This window comes from Scardinius erythrophthalmus (genome assembly GCF_964197995.2).
Source record: "Scardinius erythrophthalmus genome assembly, chromosome: 10".
NCBI lineage: Eukaryota > Metazoa > Chordata > Actinopteri > Cypriniformes > Leuciscidae > Scardinius > Scardinius erythrophthalmus.
In genome coordinates, this window is record NC_138230.1 from 34,672,809 (window position 1) to 34,689,139 (window position 16,331).

Below are 16,331 nucleotides of genomic sequence, written 5' to 3' on the forward strand. Positions count from 1 at the left end.
TTTGTTGCAAAAAATCATTTATTTGCTTTTCCATGAAATTTGGATGTACACTATATATTCAAATCAAGTTAATAGTCATGTGTTAATATCATCATTCAAGACAGATGAACTACAGATAGCATCATTGCTTGAACTCACATATATGTATATATATGGTAAACTCTTTGGGGCTGGTTTAGTATGAGACCATGATGATTTAATGATCTAAACCAAAGTGCTCATTCTACAAAGGCAGTTTAACACTAAATATATGCATCAGCAGTCAGACACATCAAACTGCACACCTCTAGTCCCCTCTGTTCACATGTGATGGGACATATGTTTTATAGCACTGCATCAGAGATAAACAGCTGGTAATGATATGGCCTGAATGCAAGATTAATACAAGAATGTCAGACATCGTGACTAAAGAACAAGCGCTGTGTGTATAAATTGTATGTAAAAATACTGATTTGGATTCAGTCTTAACCTAAAAGGCATGGGGGAAAACATCCTACACCAACACTGTGACTCTAGGGTTTGTATACATCACCCAACAGAGTTTGCATGCAGGTGCTGAGTTTGAATGATCAGTCAATTTAACAAGAAACTTTTTGGTTCTATTAGAATTTGCAACTTAGATGCAACAAAAAAGCCCTTCAGTAATGTAGTCTGACAATCTTGTTATTAATACCAGTCGTTATTCATTTTTAGGCTTGTTGACCAGGGTTTCTCCAAGGGCCTCCAGAACTTCTCTCTTGTAGTCTTCAAAGTCTCCATCAATTTGGTTGATTGATTGGTCCTCCACTACCCACATATGGCACTGGGTCTCTGTGATCAGCCTGGCGTCATGGCTCACAATTATCACAGCTAAAAAATAAATAAAAAATTATTAGATGTTAAAATGTTCCCCCCTGGTTTCTACCTTAAAAATCACTGTAATAAGTAAAATCTTGCAGGTACAAGGTATGTTAATATCAATGAATCGGTATACATGCACACAAGATTATTATCCACAAAAAAGGCATATGAGATCAATATTATTAGACTCAGTGTTGTGCTATTTTGGAAACAAATACAGAAGGAAACATACCCCCTTTGTATTCATTGACGGCTTCTGACAACGCATCAATCGACTCAATGTCCAAGTTATTTGTGGGCTCATCCTGTACATTTGCATGGAGAGGTTGAGAAAGAATGTTAAACAACTCATTTTAGTAGAAAAATCTTGAATAAGACATTTAAAACAACATAACTCCTTACCAAGATGAGGACGTCAGGTTGCCGACAAGAAAGTTCAGCAAATACCACTCTTGCTTTCTGACCACCTAAAAAAAAAAAAAAAAAAAAAATGAATGTCTACGAAGGACAAATGACTTTGAATCATACATGAATGCATTTCTATAGTGCTTACCAGACAGTTTGGAGATCTGGATGGTGTGTGCATGGCTCTCTAACCCAAAGCGACCCAGGCACTTCCTGGCGTCCTGGTACTGGAGATTGAAATTCCTCTGGAGATATTCTGTGGGAGACTCCTCCATGTTCAACTGATCAGCATACTGCTGGTTGAAGAACCCCACTTTCTACAGGAACAGACAGAAGAATTAACCAATTACCCAAAAGTCAAGAAAAGGAAAAAAATAAGAATGATTTTAAACATTTGGCCTACCAATCGATGATTCTTCCTCATCTCTCCTTTAGTCTAAAATAAAAAAGAACTTAATTAGTGCCATTAAAGAAATCAACAAACTTGGGGGGAATTGTTTTTTATTTTTATTTTTTTTACAAATTCATAAATATAACTGGTACTTACAGGATTTAATTTTCCAGTCAAAAGCAGGAGGAGTGTACTCTTACCAACTCCATTTGGCCCAACAATACATACTAAAACAGAAAAATGATCTCTTGTGAGCATATTTTCCACCATCATTAACCAGACAGTCATAATGTATGTAGACATATGAGACTTACTTCTGGACTCCATGTCAATTCCAAAGTCCACATTCTTGAACAGAGGCTTCTGGCCTTCATAACCAAAGTCAACACCTGTGAGTGATTGAGAGGGAACAACAAACTTGTCACCACTTCCCAACAGGTTTAATAAAAACATGATTCTACAGAGTGAAAGTTATAAGAGACAGGAAAAATAGAAATGAACTCACTGTAAAGGCCTAGAATTGGTGGTGAGAGTGGAGGAGGGTTGGGGAAAGTGAATTTGACTGTGTATTCTTTCGGCCTCTTGAGGAGCTCTGGCATCTCACGGCTCTCCTCCTCCTGGCCTTTCTTCTTACCCTTCTGCTGTTTCCTCGTCAAAATGTCTTTCGTCTGTTTTTCCTGAAAATGAAGAATGGGGAATGAGTAGCAGTATTTCAGAAGAAAAAAAAAATCAAGTAAAATGTCAAGGACTCACAGCTTGTTTTGTGGACTTTCCTCCAGCCTTCAGGTCTTTGAGCTTTTTCTCTTGTTTCTCGTACTGCTTCAGGAGTTCTTTTTGCTTCTGTACGTACATCTTCTTAAACGTTACTAAGACACATCAAGCAAACAAAAGATACAGTTAGATAACTAAACTTCTCTGAGCAGTTTTAATAAGAGTCGGCAATCAAAAATTAAACTCACGATAGTTGCCCCTATAGTAGTAGAGTTTCTGGTTGTCCAGGTGCATGATATCTGTACAGACGTCATCTAAGAAACTCTGGTCGTGGGACACAATTAGAAGCGTCTTCTTCCAGCTCTGCAAGTAACTAAAAGAGAAAATGAGATGTGAGGTGATTCCTGAGCACCATATAGCAATTATTATGACAAAGTGACCAAAAATCATTGTCACAAGAGAGTTGCTGAGCAGTGGCAACATGAGTGACAGCAACCATTTGTGATGCATTGTGTGTCCAGCGATACAAAAATGTTAAGAAATGTTTAACATTATGAAAATTAACAGCTACTATCAATAGGTGAAAAGACTGTAGTCAAGTGTAGTAAATTTAAATGTGTAGGTTTATTACTGCCTATATGATAGGATATAATAATAAGTATATAAGATAGGGTTGTCATACATTGCAGATGTTTCTGTAATCGTGATTAATCATGATTTACTAATTAATGTGGCAACAACATTTTAAATATTTTATATTTTAAATATCGGTTTAATAGCAGTACTATGAAAGTACTTTGAAATAACAAATGCTGTGTTAACTGCATTAAAAGTTTAGTTCACCCAAAAATGAAAATTGTCATTTTTTACTCAACTGTCAAGACTTTCATTCAGTAAATGACAGAATTTTCCTTTTTTTTGTGAACAAACCCTTTAATTGTGTTAAACAGCAAATATATTAACCATAAAGTAATGTTGTTCATGATAGGATGCAATATTTTATAGTTATATTTTTATTATATTGGTTATTTTTAGAGGCAACTGTTTATTTGTAAAAAAAATTAATTAAATTTATATTCAGAGCTAGTACATCCTATTTGTTATCATCACAAATAAATTATTTTATGGCTTGCGTTATAATACATTATAACTATATAGTTATATAATTATAGTTATAATAATACATATTGCGTTTATAATACATGTAGTTCATTATGAATGTCAATATAATTTGTTTGTTTTATACTTTTTAATACCTGTTCTGTTCTGAATAACGTTACATTTTTTAACAAGGGGGAACTAAAATATGTTCATGTTTATAGTGTTTATGTTTGTAAACATTTTGTTTAATTTACCTGTATTTTTGCATGATTTCTGAATGTAATAATAAAATGTGACTTAGACACTTATCTGTGTTTCCCCCTGCTAACAATGCAATTTAGACCCATCGTGACATTGCGACTTATTTTCTGGAAAATATGATAATAAGGTCAAAAGTGATATAAAGTCACTGACGACCTCTAGTGATCTAATCAGTGTGAACTACACTTAATATGATCAAAAGGCACCATCAACTGGGAACATTTATGAAAAAGTAGGCACTTTATAATTTGCATGAAATATAAATACATCAACTAGATGGATTTGTTTTGATACTTAAAGCAGAATAATTACTTGTTAAGCCAGATGACAGCGTTAAGGTCCAGGTGGTTAGTGGGCTCGTCCAGCATCAGCAGAGTGGGCTCCATGAACAGCGCTCTGCACAGAAAAACAATAATATATAATATCTCATGACAATGAGTGTAGACTTTAATTAACAATTATAAAATGAATATATTCACACCTAGCCAGGGACACTCTCATCCTCCATCCACCAGAGAACTTCCTGGTGGGTCTGTTCTGCATCTCTGGAGTAAAAGACAGACCAGCCAAGATCCTACGAGCTTTAGCCTCCGCTGCCGCTGCTCCGATCACCCTCAACTCCTCATACACCTGTGAGCGACACACACACACACACACACAGGTATCCTTTACTACTCCATGGATCAGCATATATACAGGATCTCAGTAAGCTACTCTCATCTGACCTTATCGAGCCTCTCGGCCACGCTGTCGTCTCCTTTCTCCAGTCGACTCTGTAGCTGCCGTTCATCCTCCAGGAGCTTCAGTCTGCGTGTGTCTGCCTTCAGCACCGCCTGAACTGCAGGAGTGTCGTCCGCTACCACCTCTGAGGAACAACAAAGAAAAAAGTATTAAGGGATTTCACAATTGGTATCATATCATACCAATAATAGACAGCTCAAATAGGAAAGTGGGGATAAACAAAATTGGGAATAGGCAGACAAAGACATACAAGATGTGAATTTAAATGTGTAAGTAAATGTATTTAATTAACAGAATACGCCTGTATAGCTGCTGTGCGAGAGCTGATGAGTGAAATACACTAAGTGAATTGAGCGTGCAGCGGCAAAGATGCGCGCGTGTACCCAGCAGCACACGTCCCTTTCTCGCGGATATCGCAAGTTTGTAGTTCGGTCGGATGTGTCATACAATACATTTTAACAGGCACAATTAAGCATGAAAAAAAAAAAGGTAAAATCAATGAAAATACAGGTATTGGTACTCAATATTGGCGAGTACCAAAAATGAAGTATCGGTATCTGACTCGTTCAGGTATTGGTTTGACCCTAATTAAACCCATAAAAAAACAGTTGTGTTACTTAAGATGAAAGAAATGTTAACTGAAATGCTCGTTGCCAAAGCAACATTTTCATTTAGTTTAACTTGATGTACTAAAATCACTAAATGTGAAATTAAAATGAATAAAAACTAAAACGATATATAAAACTGACAAAACAAACAAGAAAATTACAAAAATATTAAGTAAAATTAAAATGAACATTTTCATTTAGTTTAACTTTGTCAAAATAACTGAATATGAAATAAAAAAAATAACAAAAACTGTAACAACAAAACAACTGTCAAAAATGACAAAAGCAAACAAGAAAATATTTTAGTAATCAAGTAAAATTAAAATGAACATTTACATTTAGTTTAACTTGATGTACTAAAATACCGCGATATGAAATTAAAATGAAAAGTTTTACCACAAGACCATTGAAGTATGTATGCAAGTCTCGCGGATTTAGGCAGTCCCTCCAGGATTTCACGATTTTTTTGTGTGATTTTTGGTTTATTTTGGTCTAATCAAATTAACTTTTAAAACAACCTATGGACAATTTTTCTACCTGACCTATGTAAATATTAACAACAGGTGTAGTAATTTATACTGTAGAACTGTGTGTAAATCCTGAGTCGAGGCTTCTCCTGAGCTGCAGTAGGCAACCAGTTATTTATAGTGCGGCGTTTTGCATGGCGTCCCCACTGCGTATAGCAACGCAATACAAAGTGACAGTTCGAAAGGGAACTTCACAGTTACTATCGTAACCTCAGTTTCCTGAGACTAGGGACTGAGTATTGCGTAGCCAGCCGCACTATAGAAACCTGGCAAGTTGTCGCTTCAGTCGTTAAACCTGCTAAAATGGCATTTTTCGGGGACTAATATCATAGACGGTAAAAGAATAATATGGGCTAAGGCCGCGCCCCATTGGCGGGCTCTGTTGTGTAATGGTGTGATGCTAGCTCATTGGCGCACACGTCAGAGGCGCCCGCACCATTGGATGTGCAGTTTCCGCAGCACAGCCAATGAGTGAGCCAGACACTCACTGTGCAGCTGCAGCCTGCAAAATGCGCATCAGTTAATCGAGGAAAAGGAGTTTCCCCTTTTCCTGCAACATCTGTATCCACGTAAAAATGCATTGAAACTTTAATTAAACTAGAGATATTTCAATTGGGTGATTATAATTTAATGTTTTGTGAGGTATTTTTCATTTTTTTGTGATTATTTTGCAGTTAAATTAGGAATTATGCAGGATCAAGTTCTGCAAGTTCAGAAAAAAATTCGACATTTTGTTGATTTTGCGTTGTATTCAGCGATCGCGGAATCGCGAAAAACTGGAGGGACTGTTTAGGCATTCATTCACGTGAAAATTCTCGGCACTAACAATATATATATTAGCAGATTTAATTAAACAACCAATTAAACCTAGTGTACTACTGAAATTTATTTCTGGACATTGTAATGTTATTTTTTCCGAATTTTTATTTTTTTATTTTATTTGTTATTGTACACATATATTGTAAATATATCTGATTTAGCATAACACTGCTGTACTGTACCTTGCTCACAAAGCAGGACATCAATATTGGGAGGAATGCTGAGAGCTCTGTTAGCGATGTGCTTCAGTAGAGTGGTCTTCCCTTTCCTGATTCAAACAGGAGTAAAGAAACCAGTTTTACAAGCAACCTAAATCTTAAGTGCAATGTAGTAATGTGTCAAATTAAAACCATCAACCCACCCATTTGGTCCAACCAGACCGTATCTTCTCCCAGCCACAATCAGAAGGTCTGCGTTAACAAACAGCTCCTTACCGTGGGCTGAAATGCTGAATCTTTCTAACTAAAACATAAAATGGCAATCATTTAGTACACAGTGCTAAGTGTTATCAACTGGCTCAGAGGAAAGTTTCCCAGTCGTCTTAACCTTGATGTCCGAGGCGTTTTCCAGCATGGCCTGTCGAGAGGACAGCTCAGCCTGAGAGACGGAGAAGTCTCCCTCTATAGCGTCCTGAACACGCAGACTATCCACCTGACGCTGATACTCCATCTGTACATCGCAGGAGGAAGAGTCTACAATCAGTGTTACTATTGTTAACTAAAACTACTAAAAAAACTAAAGTATTAAATGTAAATGAAGACTGAAAATATTAAAATAAAAGAAATTTAATATTCAAACATCACAACGATTGAGAGCAATCTGTCCTTCTTTAATATAAACATTAATTAGAGTTTTCAAAATTTGCATACGCTACCATTTTCTTTTTCTTCTTCTTCTCTTTTTTACTCAAGTTAGCAAAAGGGTCGTCCGGTTTCTCTTTGGCTTGCTCAGCCGCGAGCCCATCCTCTGCACTCTATGGGACAGGAAATAGGATAAGATGATAGAAATGAAAGTGGATTAATGAACACTTGGATATTTCGAATATTAGGAATACAAAATAAGAGAATATTTTTGTACCATCATTGTGTCATTGTCATCACTCTTTTCTTCCTCCTCTTCATCATCATCATCACTAGGAGGAGGAGGAGGGCGAGCAGGCTGAGCAGGCTTCCCTTTCTGAAAACACACCAAAACACTCAGAATTTACTCCAGTCTTTGGTGTCAGACGATCCTTCAGAAATCATTCTAATATGTGACCCTGGACCACAAAACCAGTCACATGGGTACATTTTTTGAAATTGAGGTTTATACATCATCTGAATAAATAAGATTTTCATTGGTGTATGGTTTGTTAGGATATTTGGCCGAGATACAACTATTGAAAATCTGGAATCTGGGGGTGCAAAAAAATCTAAACATTGAGAAAATCGCCTTTAAAGTTGTCCATTTATGTTCGTGCTTTTGCTGTATTCACTCACAAAAATAAATGTTTTATATATTTATGGTAGGAAATTTACAAAATATCTTCATGGAACATGATCTTTACTTAATATTCTAATGATTATTGGCATAAAAGGAAAATCGATAATTTTGACCCACACAATGTATTGTTGGCTATTCCCACAAATATACCCGTGCTACTTGTGACTGGTTTTGTGATCCAGGGTCACATATTGTTATCAATGTTGAAAACAGCTGTGCTGCTTAATACTTTGTGGAAACCGTGCTAAAAAATTGTAGGACTCTTAAGTACAAAAGTAACGAAAGTAAGTACAAACGAACATCATTTATTTGAAATAGAAGTATTCTGTAACATTATAAATGCTGGATTAAACCGATCTGCAATGCACAGTGTTTGCATATTTCATCACAGATAAAGTGGTTAATCTGTCCAATACACAGGCGTTTCAAAAGTTTTCATGTAGCAACAGAGTAATCTAATTTTTTCTTCAAGCCTGGTCCAAACTTTTTGAAGTAAGTTACATAAAAAGGTGGACTGGTCTAGTTTGAATTGGATAAGTAAGACTGATTGTTTAAACTGTCTTAAGAACTAGTCTTAAAGGTGCAATATGTAAAAATTGAGGTAAAAATATCCAAAAAATGACCTACACGCATCAAAAGAATGAGAAGAAATAAGGGCGATGATGTCATTAAAAAAATGTCAAGTTATAGTGCTGCAGAGATATCAACCTTAATTAGCATTAGCATTACTAGCCACGGCCCGACAGGTGTCGTAATACCAGTTTCGGCCATGGGAGGCGGTATGCGGGCAACATAACCACCAGTCAGTCAAACATGCAATACACGAATAACTCGCACGGCTTGTGGGCATACTTGAACCTGATGTCAATCGTGTGGAAAGTAGCCTACAGCCCACTACTACATTCAAATAAAATCTGATAAAAAAAAAGGAACAAAACTAGAGTAAACATTGGCACTGCTTTCCATCGCTGGAGACAACTAATGGACATGAAAGAAATGAGGTTCGACTCCAAACTTGCAACATTTCTTTTGGATTGGTAAGTAAGATGCTGTTAGTATTTCGTTAGAAGTTTGTTTTATATGTTTGTGTAGTTTTTTCGGGAAGTTATAACATAGAAACGTATCGAAGGCTGTTCGATAAATGTATATATAACGCACATAAATATAGTATTGTAATAGTACACATAGCACAATCTCTATAGCTCTTTTTTCTTCGTGACCTATATTATGTTTATTAAATGGCTTTCCTGAGGTAAATCTGACATAATTGTTCTCCAGCTGTGTTATTGACCTCTTCACGCTGATAAAAAACACTGATTGGTCGATATTATGTATGAGTATGAGGAATACATTTTGGTAAGTTGTAGCCTACTGTATCTTTCAACAGAGTTCGTGTTTTTTTTACTATTAGCTAACGTTAGTAGAGTTGATCGGTTCACGTGCGATAGGGATCTGTCGTGTAACAATTACAAGCGCCAAAACGGTATTTATTGTTTGAATTCAGTAATAAAATTGACAGAATCTTAGAGCTGAGATTTTTTTTATATCATAACTAACCTGCTCTGTCTAGTCTGTCGGTATCCGTGTCCTCTTTGCTTCGCGATTTTTCTGTGCGTGAGAAAATTGATGTGTGATGTGAGAGCGTGTGCAAAGTGTCAATTGCTTGTGTCTCACGGTGAATGCGTGAGAGTTGGCAGCTCTGATTAAGTTACGTTGGCGCTAGCTTGGTCAACATCAGCGAATGCTGTCTGTCAAATTAATGTAATTTAAACTAACAATAAAAATGTAATATGAACAAAACGAATATGAACATATTCACTGGTAAAGGTGAAGGGGAGTAGCTTGAAGATGTCATATTCATACTCTAGAGTAGACCAACTCACTTTCTGGAGGTATACTGCCCCCGTCTGGTATGGAATGTGGTGTATGAATTTATTTTTTTTGAAGGATGGCACCTTTAACATTGCCCCTGTGCATAAAGTCTTAGCGTAAGTGCAATAGACGTGCCACTTGTTCTGTTACCTGTAATGTACTTCTTTGTTTTCATTTTATTACCAACTTTATCTTTTTAATGCAGAATTTACTTAATGTAACAATATTTGAAGGCTACATGTTATTTAAAAGGTACAATATGTAAGATTTTTATAATAAAATATCCAAAAAATCACTTGCAGTGTGATATATTTCCTGCAGTTGTGTACAATATCCCAAAAGTTCCCAAAGATTTTTAATTTCAGAGAAATTACAATTTTGAATATTTGCTCATCCCTGGTCATTGTCCCCTGCCAATGACATAATATCCGCGTTATTCCTGGTTTCCACTCGTACTGCCATAGTAACCATGGCGACAGACTTGGACAACTGCGTTACGTCTCTAGCTGCACGCTCACGCTGTTGTTGTTTCGTTCAAACATCATGGACCATGGCAAGAACAAGAACTAAAACGAGGATCAATATCAGCGTGCCGTTTTCCAAATGCCGAGAGCGCCATGTCCGCGACTAACTTCGACTTGACAGAGACGCCGCTCTTGCATGTACTTTAATAGACAGATGAGCAAATGTACATAAAACAAATCAATGTTATATAGCTCAACAACATGATGAAATGTTAGAATATGATCAGTATGTTATTCTAATGTTGATTTAGCTTACTGCTAGTCTCATACAGCCAACAAACTAACACATAGAATAACATTTTAACTTTCAACACACTCAAATGTTGTTTAGTATGATAGTGTAACGTTAGGTCAAGTGAAACAGTGCTGCGTTACCTCACAAGTTTAATTCGTCAAATAAACTGACCTGTGCGAGTAGTAATTCAGCACTTGCATTCGGTAGAATGAAATGTCCTTATTCCTTTATATCCGTGAGACTCGCGTGTGGTGCTGATATCGGTCTCTTATTAGCAATCGCGACCTGCTTCATACCACAGTCATGTTAAAAAACATGAATGTTTTCACTCATCCATAAACATTATTAGATCCATCTGCAAGACGGCAAGTTCCATAATTCCGCTTATGCATCATCAACCTACGCCTTTGTTAGTGTAAGAGGTTAGCGACCCCTAGCGACAAAAAAAATTACATATTGTAGTATAAACATAATTAATAATTAACTAATTTCATTTATTTAATATTTTTATTTTCAAATGGTAAAATAACTATTTAAATAAAACAGTTACTATAACTTTTTGTTTTTCAGGCTGAGCTGTGATATAAACGAAATGCTATTGGCCATTTAAAAAAAGGGGAGGAGCTGCTCGATATGTCCCGTCCTATCTTCCTGTTTCAGGGGAAATTACGGCAACACATTAGTGTTAACACATACTGTAAAAATCACGAAATAATCACGTCATCTCCATAAGAACTTTATGATTGTCTTAAAGCAGACTTTTTATGTCAGCGCACCTCATGCGTGCTCATACGGGTTATCTTCATTCTTTGTTCACATAAGCATCATACCAGTAATTAACTCTTAATGTTACAACTTCTCATACTGGTAAATTGCCAGAACTGATTTACTGATCACACATGATCTATTAATGGTAAATTACCAATAATTTACCAGTAAAGACTGTATATGTGTGAAAGGGGCTACTGAATAAAGAGGGCTTTAAAAATAAACATTTTACTGACCTAAAACTTTTAAATTGTAGTATATATATTTTTTTTCTGACCTTTGGCTGCTCCTTCTTGCCTTTCTTCTGAGACTTCTCTTGTTCTTTCACTTCAACTTCATCTTTCTTCTGAGACTTCTCTTGTTCTTTCACTTCAACTTTATCTTCCTCCTGTCAACATTAGAACGTACTTTAGGTTAGACACAATTACACCTTCACTGGCTTGTCAAAACAACACATTCAACAAAACAAGAGACACCCACCTTAGATGGTTTAGCAGCAGCTTTCTTGCCCTTTTTCCCTCCTTTCTTTTCATTCTCATCTTTTTTCTCCATCCCTTCATCTTGTTCGTCCTCTGAGGCCTCCTGTTTTTGAGAGAACTCAATAAACCAAAGATCCTAAAGGAAATGTGTGATCAAAGCACTGCGCACCGTGCAATATATTGTTAGTAAAGCAGATTGGAATGTGCAGAAAGGGGTTAAGTTTCTGTGATGACTGAAGCACTGCTGTCATGTAGCAATAAAAAAAAAAAACTGCAAGTTAGAAGAAAGGTAGACGATGTGAATTTTGAAGAAGGAAAACAAGGAATAAGAACATGAAGAAGCTTAAGAAACAATCCCATGTACCCACCTTCATTATCTTAGGTTTAGCCTTATCTTTTTTCTTGCCCTTGGTTACCTTCTCAACTTCCTGAATCACATACATACATACACAGAAACAGTCCTTATAAATGTAGAAATATTCAGTATGCAGCCTAATCTTTCCTTCCGTATCAAACACATACAGTGTGAATAAAATGATGTGCAAAATCAGCCTCGCACAAAAGATAGAAACCCTTAACCAAGACATATGAGTGCCAATATCACATGATTTCATTAAGAAACGTAATTTTTAATGACTGAAACAATGAGGGCACTGGAACCGGTCTGGAAAAGGAATGAATGCAAAATGAAATGAATTCCACAGGGAACGTCATGAAGCGAGAGAAAGGACATGAGGGATGGCTGGAGTGGGACTGAAAGATGAATCAACAGAATATTAGAGAGGATGTGGTGGGTGATGCATATGTATTATGGTTAGGTACATCAAATTTGACAAAGCTATAAAGATAATATTACGAATAGTGTGGGTATAGACAGCCACTGATGACTTAAAAGACAATATGTAAATATGAAATTAACAAACATTGATTTCCATGCAATTTCTCAATACAAAAAATAAAAAATGATGAAAATAAAATAGCTCTAAATAACATTTATACTGGTAGTTGCATGAAATACTTTTGAGAAGTAGAAAAGTGTGATTTTATACTCATATAAAACTATTTTAAACAGTTTCAAATAAGTGTATTTGCACTTTTGCTGTATGTTGTCATATTAAAATTAACTACTGAGGGTAAAATACTAAAATGGTAAACAAAAACAATCCTGATATCTAAAAAAATTATTGCATGAATATGAAACTAAATTTTGTGACACTCACACTGATATCATTATATAGCCACACAGACTCAATCTACAATGACCGACTCTGAAATAACTCACCTTAGAGCTCTTCTTGCTTTGGGGTTTCTCGTCGTCGTCATCATCATCGTCATCGTCATCGTCTCCACCATCTTCTTCATCGTCATCATCACTTTTCCCCTGACTCAGAGCAGCAAATATGTTGCCACCCTAATAGTAGAAAAAAAAAAATCTGAGTGATGTGTTCCACCATCTAGATTAGTCCTGCCACTAGTGCAGGGGTTCCCAAATGTTTCCATTCCAGGACCCACCTAGAAAAAATATTATCTAATCTATCTCATGACCCACCAAAATATTTGTGCTAAGAAAAGACATTACTAAAGCGCAATTTTAATCAAAAAGTTATATCATATGACAGAAATCGAGTATTTAATAAAAAGAATACATTTTATTTGATAGTACAACTGTAAAATGTCAATACTCATCTTTACGTTTTAATCTCTTCATTTACATATGTTAAGGAGTATGAAATATATCCATAAAAACTTGAAACACGCTCACTCTGGTCCGAATATGAACTGTAATTTGCTCTGCGAGTGTTGTTAAACTCATCGTCATCATGCTTGTTCCATGTGTGTACATTGTGAGATGCTTTTTACAGTTTCCTTATGTGTTGGTAGGTAGTTGGCACACAAAGGAATGAAAAAAAAAACACTCTTTATAGTCATATAATTAAATCGCGGCCAATATCACGATTTCTATTTAATGTTGGTATATCGGGCAGCCCTAGACTAAACTGTTTGTGTGTTTGTGTCATTCACTGAAACGCAAATTTAGCTGCAGCCAAGTGACTTTGCCCAACCAACAGTTTGATAACCCCTGCACTAGTGGATGAATAGAGACGCTGATGTCGTGGATCACATGGCTTAAATTGCACTGTTCTATACATGGTGCAGCAGGAGAAAATGACTCTTTTCTGCATCCCAGGGAAATACCACAAAAAATATCAAAGCAACTTACTTTGTTTCGCTTTCCTCCTTTGACTGGAGCAACAACTGCAAAATAATAGAAATAAGCCACAATGTTAGACATGTCTTGTGATGCGTGACATACTGGCGCAAACTAAGTTTATGACATTACCCTCTTCCTCATCTTCATCACTGGCTTGGACTGACAGTTTCTTGAGACGCTGCATGACCTCTGAATCATCATCATCGTCGTCGTCTCCTCCTTTCCCTTTTCGTCTGTCTTTCTTTTTCTTCTGAGGCTAACAGTAAATGACAAGGAAATACAAAAACATAACTTATTTGAGTATAATTTCATTAAATATATTTGTACTAATTAGAATTTATTTTAACACTGGCATTAATTAAAATAATGCACCTGTTTCCCTTGAGCCTCTTTCACTGGTGGCTGCTCTTTGTCCGGTTTATTATCTGATGCCAGCTCCTCAAAAAACTGTAAGATAAAATTAAATTAAATTAAAACGATAAAAATCTGAAATATGCATAAACAATTCAGAGGTATAATTATATAATAGGCTATATTGCATTTGGTGCTGCTAGTTGCTCAGATAATCTTACATAACTAAATAAATATAGTAACTGGCAAAAATATTCCTATATATGTGACCCTGGATCACAAAACCAGTCACAAGTCGCACAGGTTTATTTGTGGGAATAGCCAAAAATACATTGTATGGGTAATGATCGATTTTTCTTTTATGCCAAAAATCATTAGGATATTAAGTAAAGATAATGTTCCATGCAGATATTTTGTAAATTTCCCACCGTAAATATATAAAACATTTATTTTTTGTGAGTGAATACAGCAAAAGCACGAACATAAATGCACAACTTTAAAGGTGATTTTCTCTGTTTTGATTTTTTTGCACCCCCAGATTCCAGATTTTCAATAGTTGTATCTCGGCCAAATATTGTTCTATCCTAACAAACCATACACCAATGAAAAGCTTATTTATTCAACTTTTGGATGATGCATAAATCTCAATTTCAAAAAACTGACCCATGTGACTGGTTTTGTGGTCCAGGGTCACAAATAATGCATAAATAGCTATTTATTACATATTTTAATGTACTTGAAGAAACAAAATATTTTGAATTAAAGTTGTGAATGGAGACTTACACTCTTTTTCCCCTTCTTATCCTTCTTTCCTTTTTTGATATGTTTGTCTAAACAAAGAAATATCATTATGGTAAGCACTTCTGTCAACATAAATACAGTCACAAACACACCTGACAGACAAAGCAGGCTGGAATAAACATGCACAATATGCACAGCGACAAGAGAATGACAATGCCACTGAAAGAATGTCATGTGTACAGGATAAAAACGGCTGTCTCAAAAATAGTCAGCATTTTGGGCATTATATGAGGTTAGGCACATTTGAACGTTCCCAAAATGCTGTTAAGGACTGCAGATCACTAGGTTTTGAAACAAAGCCACAACTATATCAGCAGTTAACCCTTGCGCACTGTAGAAACATGGATCAAAACGCGAATATGGCAGTGATGACAGTGAAACACCAAACTCCGCACCGAAGCTAATGGGCTAAGCAAAATATACCAGCAATATAATAAAACACAACCCCTTTATCTACATTAAACAAAATAAAAGGAAAATGTATTTGAAAACATAGCTGTCATCATAGAAACTATTTCAATATAGTTGCATCATATTCATGTCGCTATTATTATTAGGCTGTGGTGTAACAAAGATCCATAATCTTTACCTGTTTGTTGCTGTTGTTGTTGTTGTTCATCGTCACCCTCCCACTCAGCCACTTCTTTTGATTTCTTAGGCATTTTTCTGCTAAACCTTTTCCCTCACAAGGAAATAAAATGCAGTCTGTTAAACGTGTCTCAGGGATGGATCACAGCTGACAATGAACACGAGCACACACTGTGGCTCACATCACATGCGGCCTATCTGCGCACTGCCACAGACATGCAAACGCCGGGAGTTCGGTTTGCGACAGCGCCATATCCACATACAGGCCGCCAAAGGTATTGCACCGGCTTCCCTAAAATGATCGATTTCAAAGAAAAAGTTGTAACCGTGGAAATAGTGCTGGTGTGTAAAGAGGTCTTTATTCTAGAAAAACTTGTTTCTTTAAAACACTTAAATATTTTATTGAAAAATCAGAAAATTTAAGTAATTTAATATGATTTATTAATTACATCATGATTTATTTTAGTGTCCTTGTTACACGTTACATGTACTACTTTGTACTATGGTAGGGACAGAACATTATGCATAATTACAAGCAACTAATCGTAAACCAAACCCTAACCCTTTAGTAGTTACATGTTAATAATTAATATTACTCAGTACGTATTGGTGCTA

The 16,331-nt window shown here is 36.0% G+C and overlaps 1 protein-coding gene across 2 annotated transcripts; it reads right to left on the bottom strand.

The window, feature by feature from the left end:
- abcf1 (ATP-binding cassette, sub-family F (GCN20), member 1) lies at nucleotides 1–15,986 on the bottom strand. 2 transcript variants are annotated; one of them, XM_081377066.1, is made up of 27 exons: nucleotides 15,718–15,986; nucleotides 15,111–15,157; nucleotides 14,349–14,423; nucleotides 14,106–14,232; nucleotides 13,986–14,020; nucleotides 13,047–13,175; nucleotides 12,133–12,192; nucleotides 11,766–11,867; nucleotides 11,563–11,673; nucleotides 7,482–7,580; nucleotides 7,279–7,377; nucleotides 6,951–7,073; nucleotides 6,766–6,866; nucleotides 6,587–6,672; nucleotides 4,435–4,574; nucleotides 4,191–4,339; nucleotides 4,022–4,105; nucleotides 2,596–2,720; nucleotides 2,390–2,502; nucleotides 2,142–2,313; nucleotides 1,951–2,025; nucleotides 1,793–1,863; nucleotides 1,649–1,681; nucleotides 1,394–1,562; nucleotides 1,243–1,307; nucleotides 1,073–1,145; nucleotides 1–849 (listed from the first exon to the last, which is right to left on the bottom strand). In XM_081377066.1, the coding sequence occupies exons 1-27, from the start codon at nucleotides 15,788–15,790 to the stop codon at nucleotides 680–682; spliced, it is 2,706 nt and encodes a 901-aa protein (XP_081233192.1). In that variant the 5' UTR covers nucleotides 15,791–15,986; the 3' UTR covers nucleotides 1–679. The 2 variants fall into 2 exon arrangements, with proteins under 2 accessions (XP_081233192.1, XP_081233193.1); XM_081377067.1 differs by lacking the exon at nucleotides 12,133–12,192.
- Nucleotides 15,987–16,331: the final 345 nt, after the last annotated feature.

Excerpts from the sequence above, each read along its gene's own strand:
- abcf1 (XM_081377066.1), bottom strand. The coding sequence starts at position 15,790 with ATGCCTAAGAAATCAAAAGAAGTGGCTGAGTGGGAGGGTGACGATGAA. Across the intron at positions 14,021-14,105 it reads TGATGAAGATGAGGAAGAGG|TTGTTGCTCCAGTCAAAGGA; the intron begins GTAATGTCATAA and ends ATTATTTTGCAG. Across the intron at positions 6,673-6,765 it reads GGTCTGGTTGGACCAAATGG|GAAAGGGAAGACCACTCTAC; the intron begins GTGGGTTGATGG and ends TGTTTGAATCAG.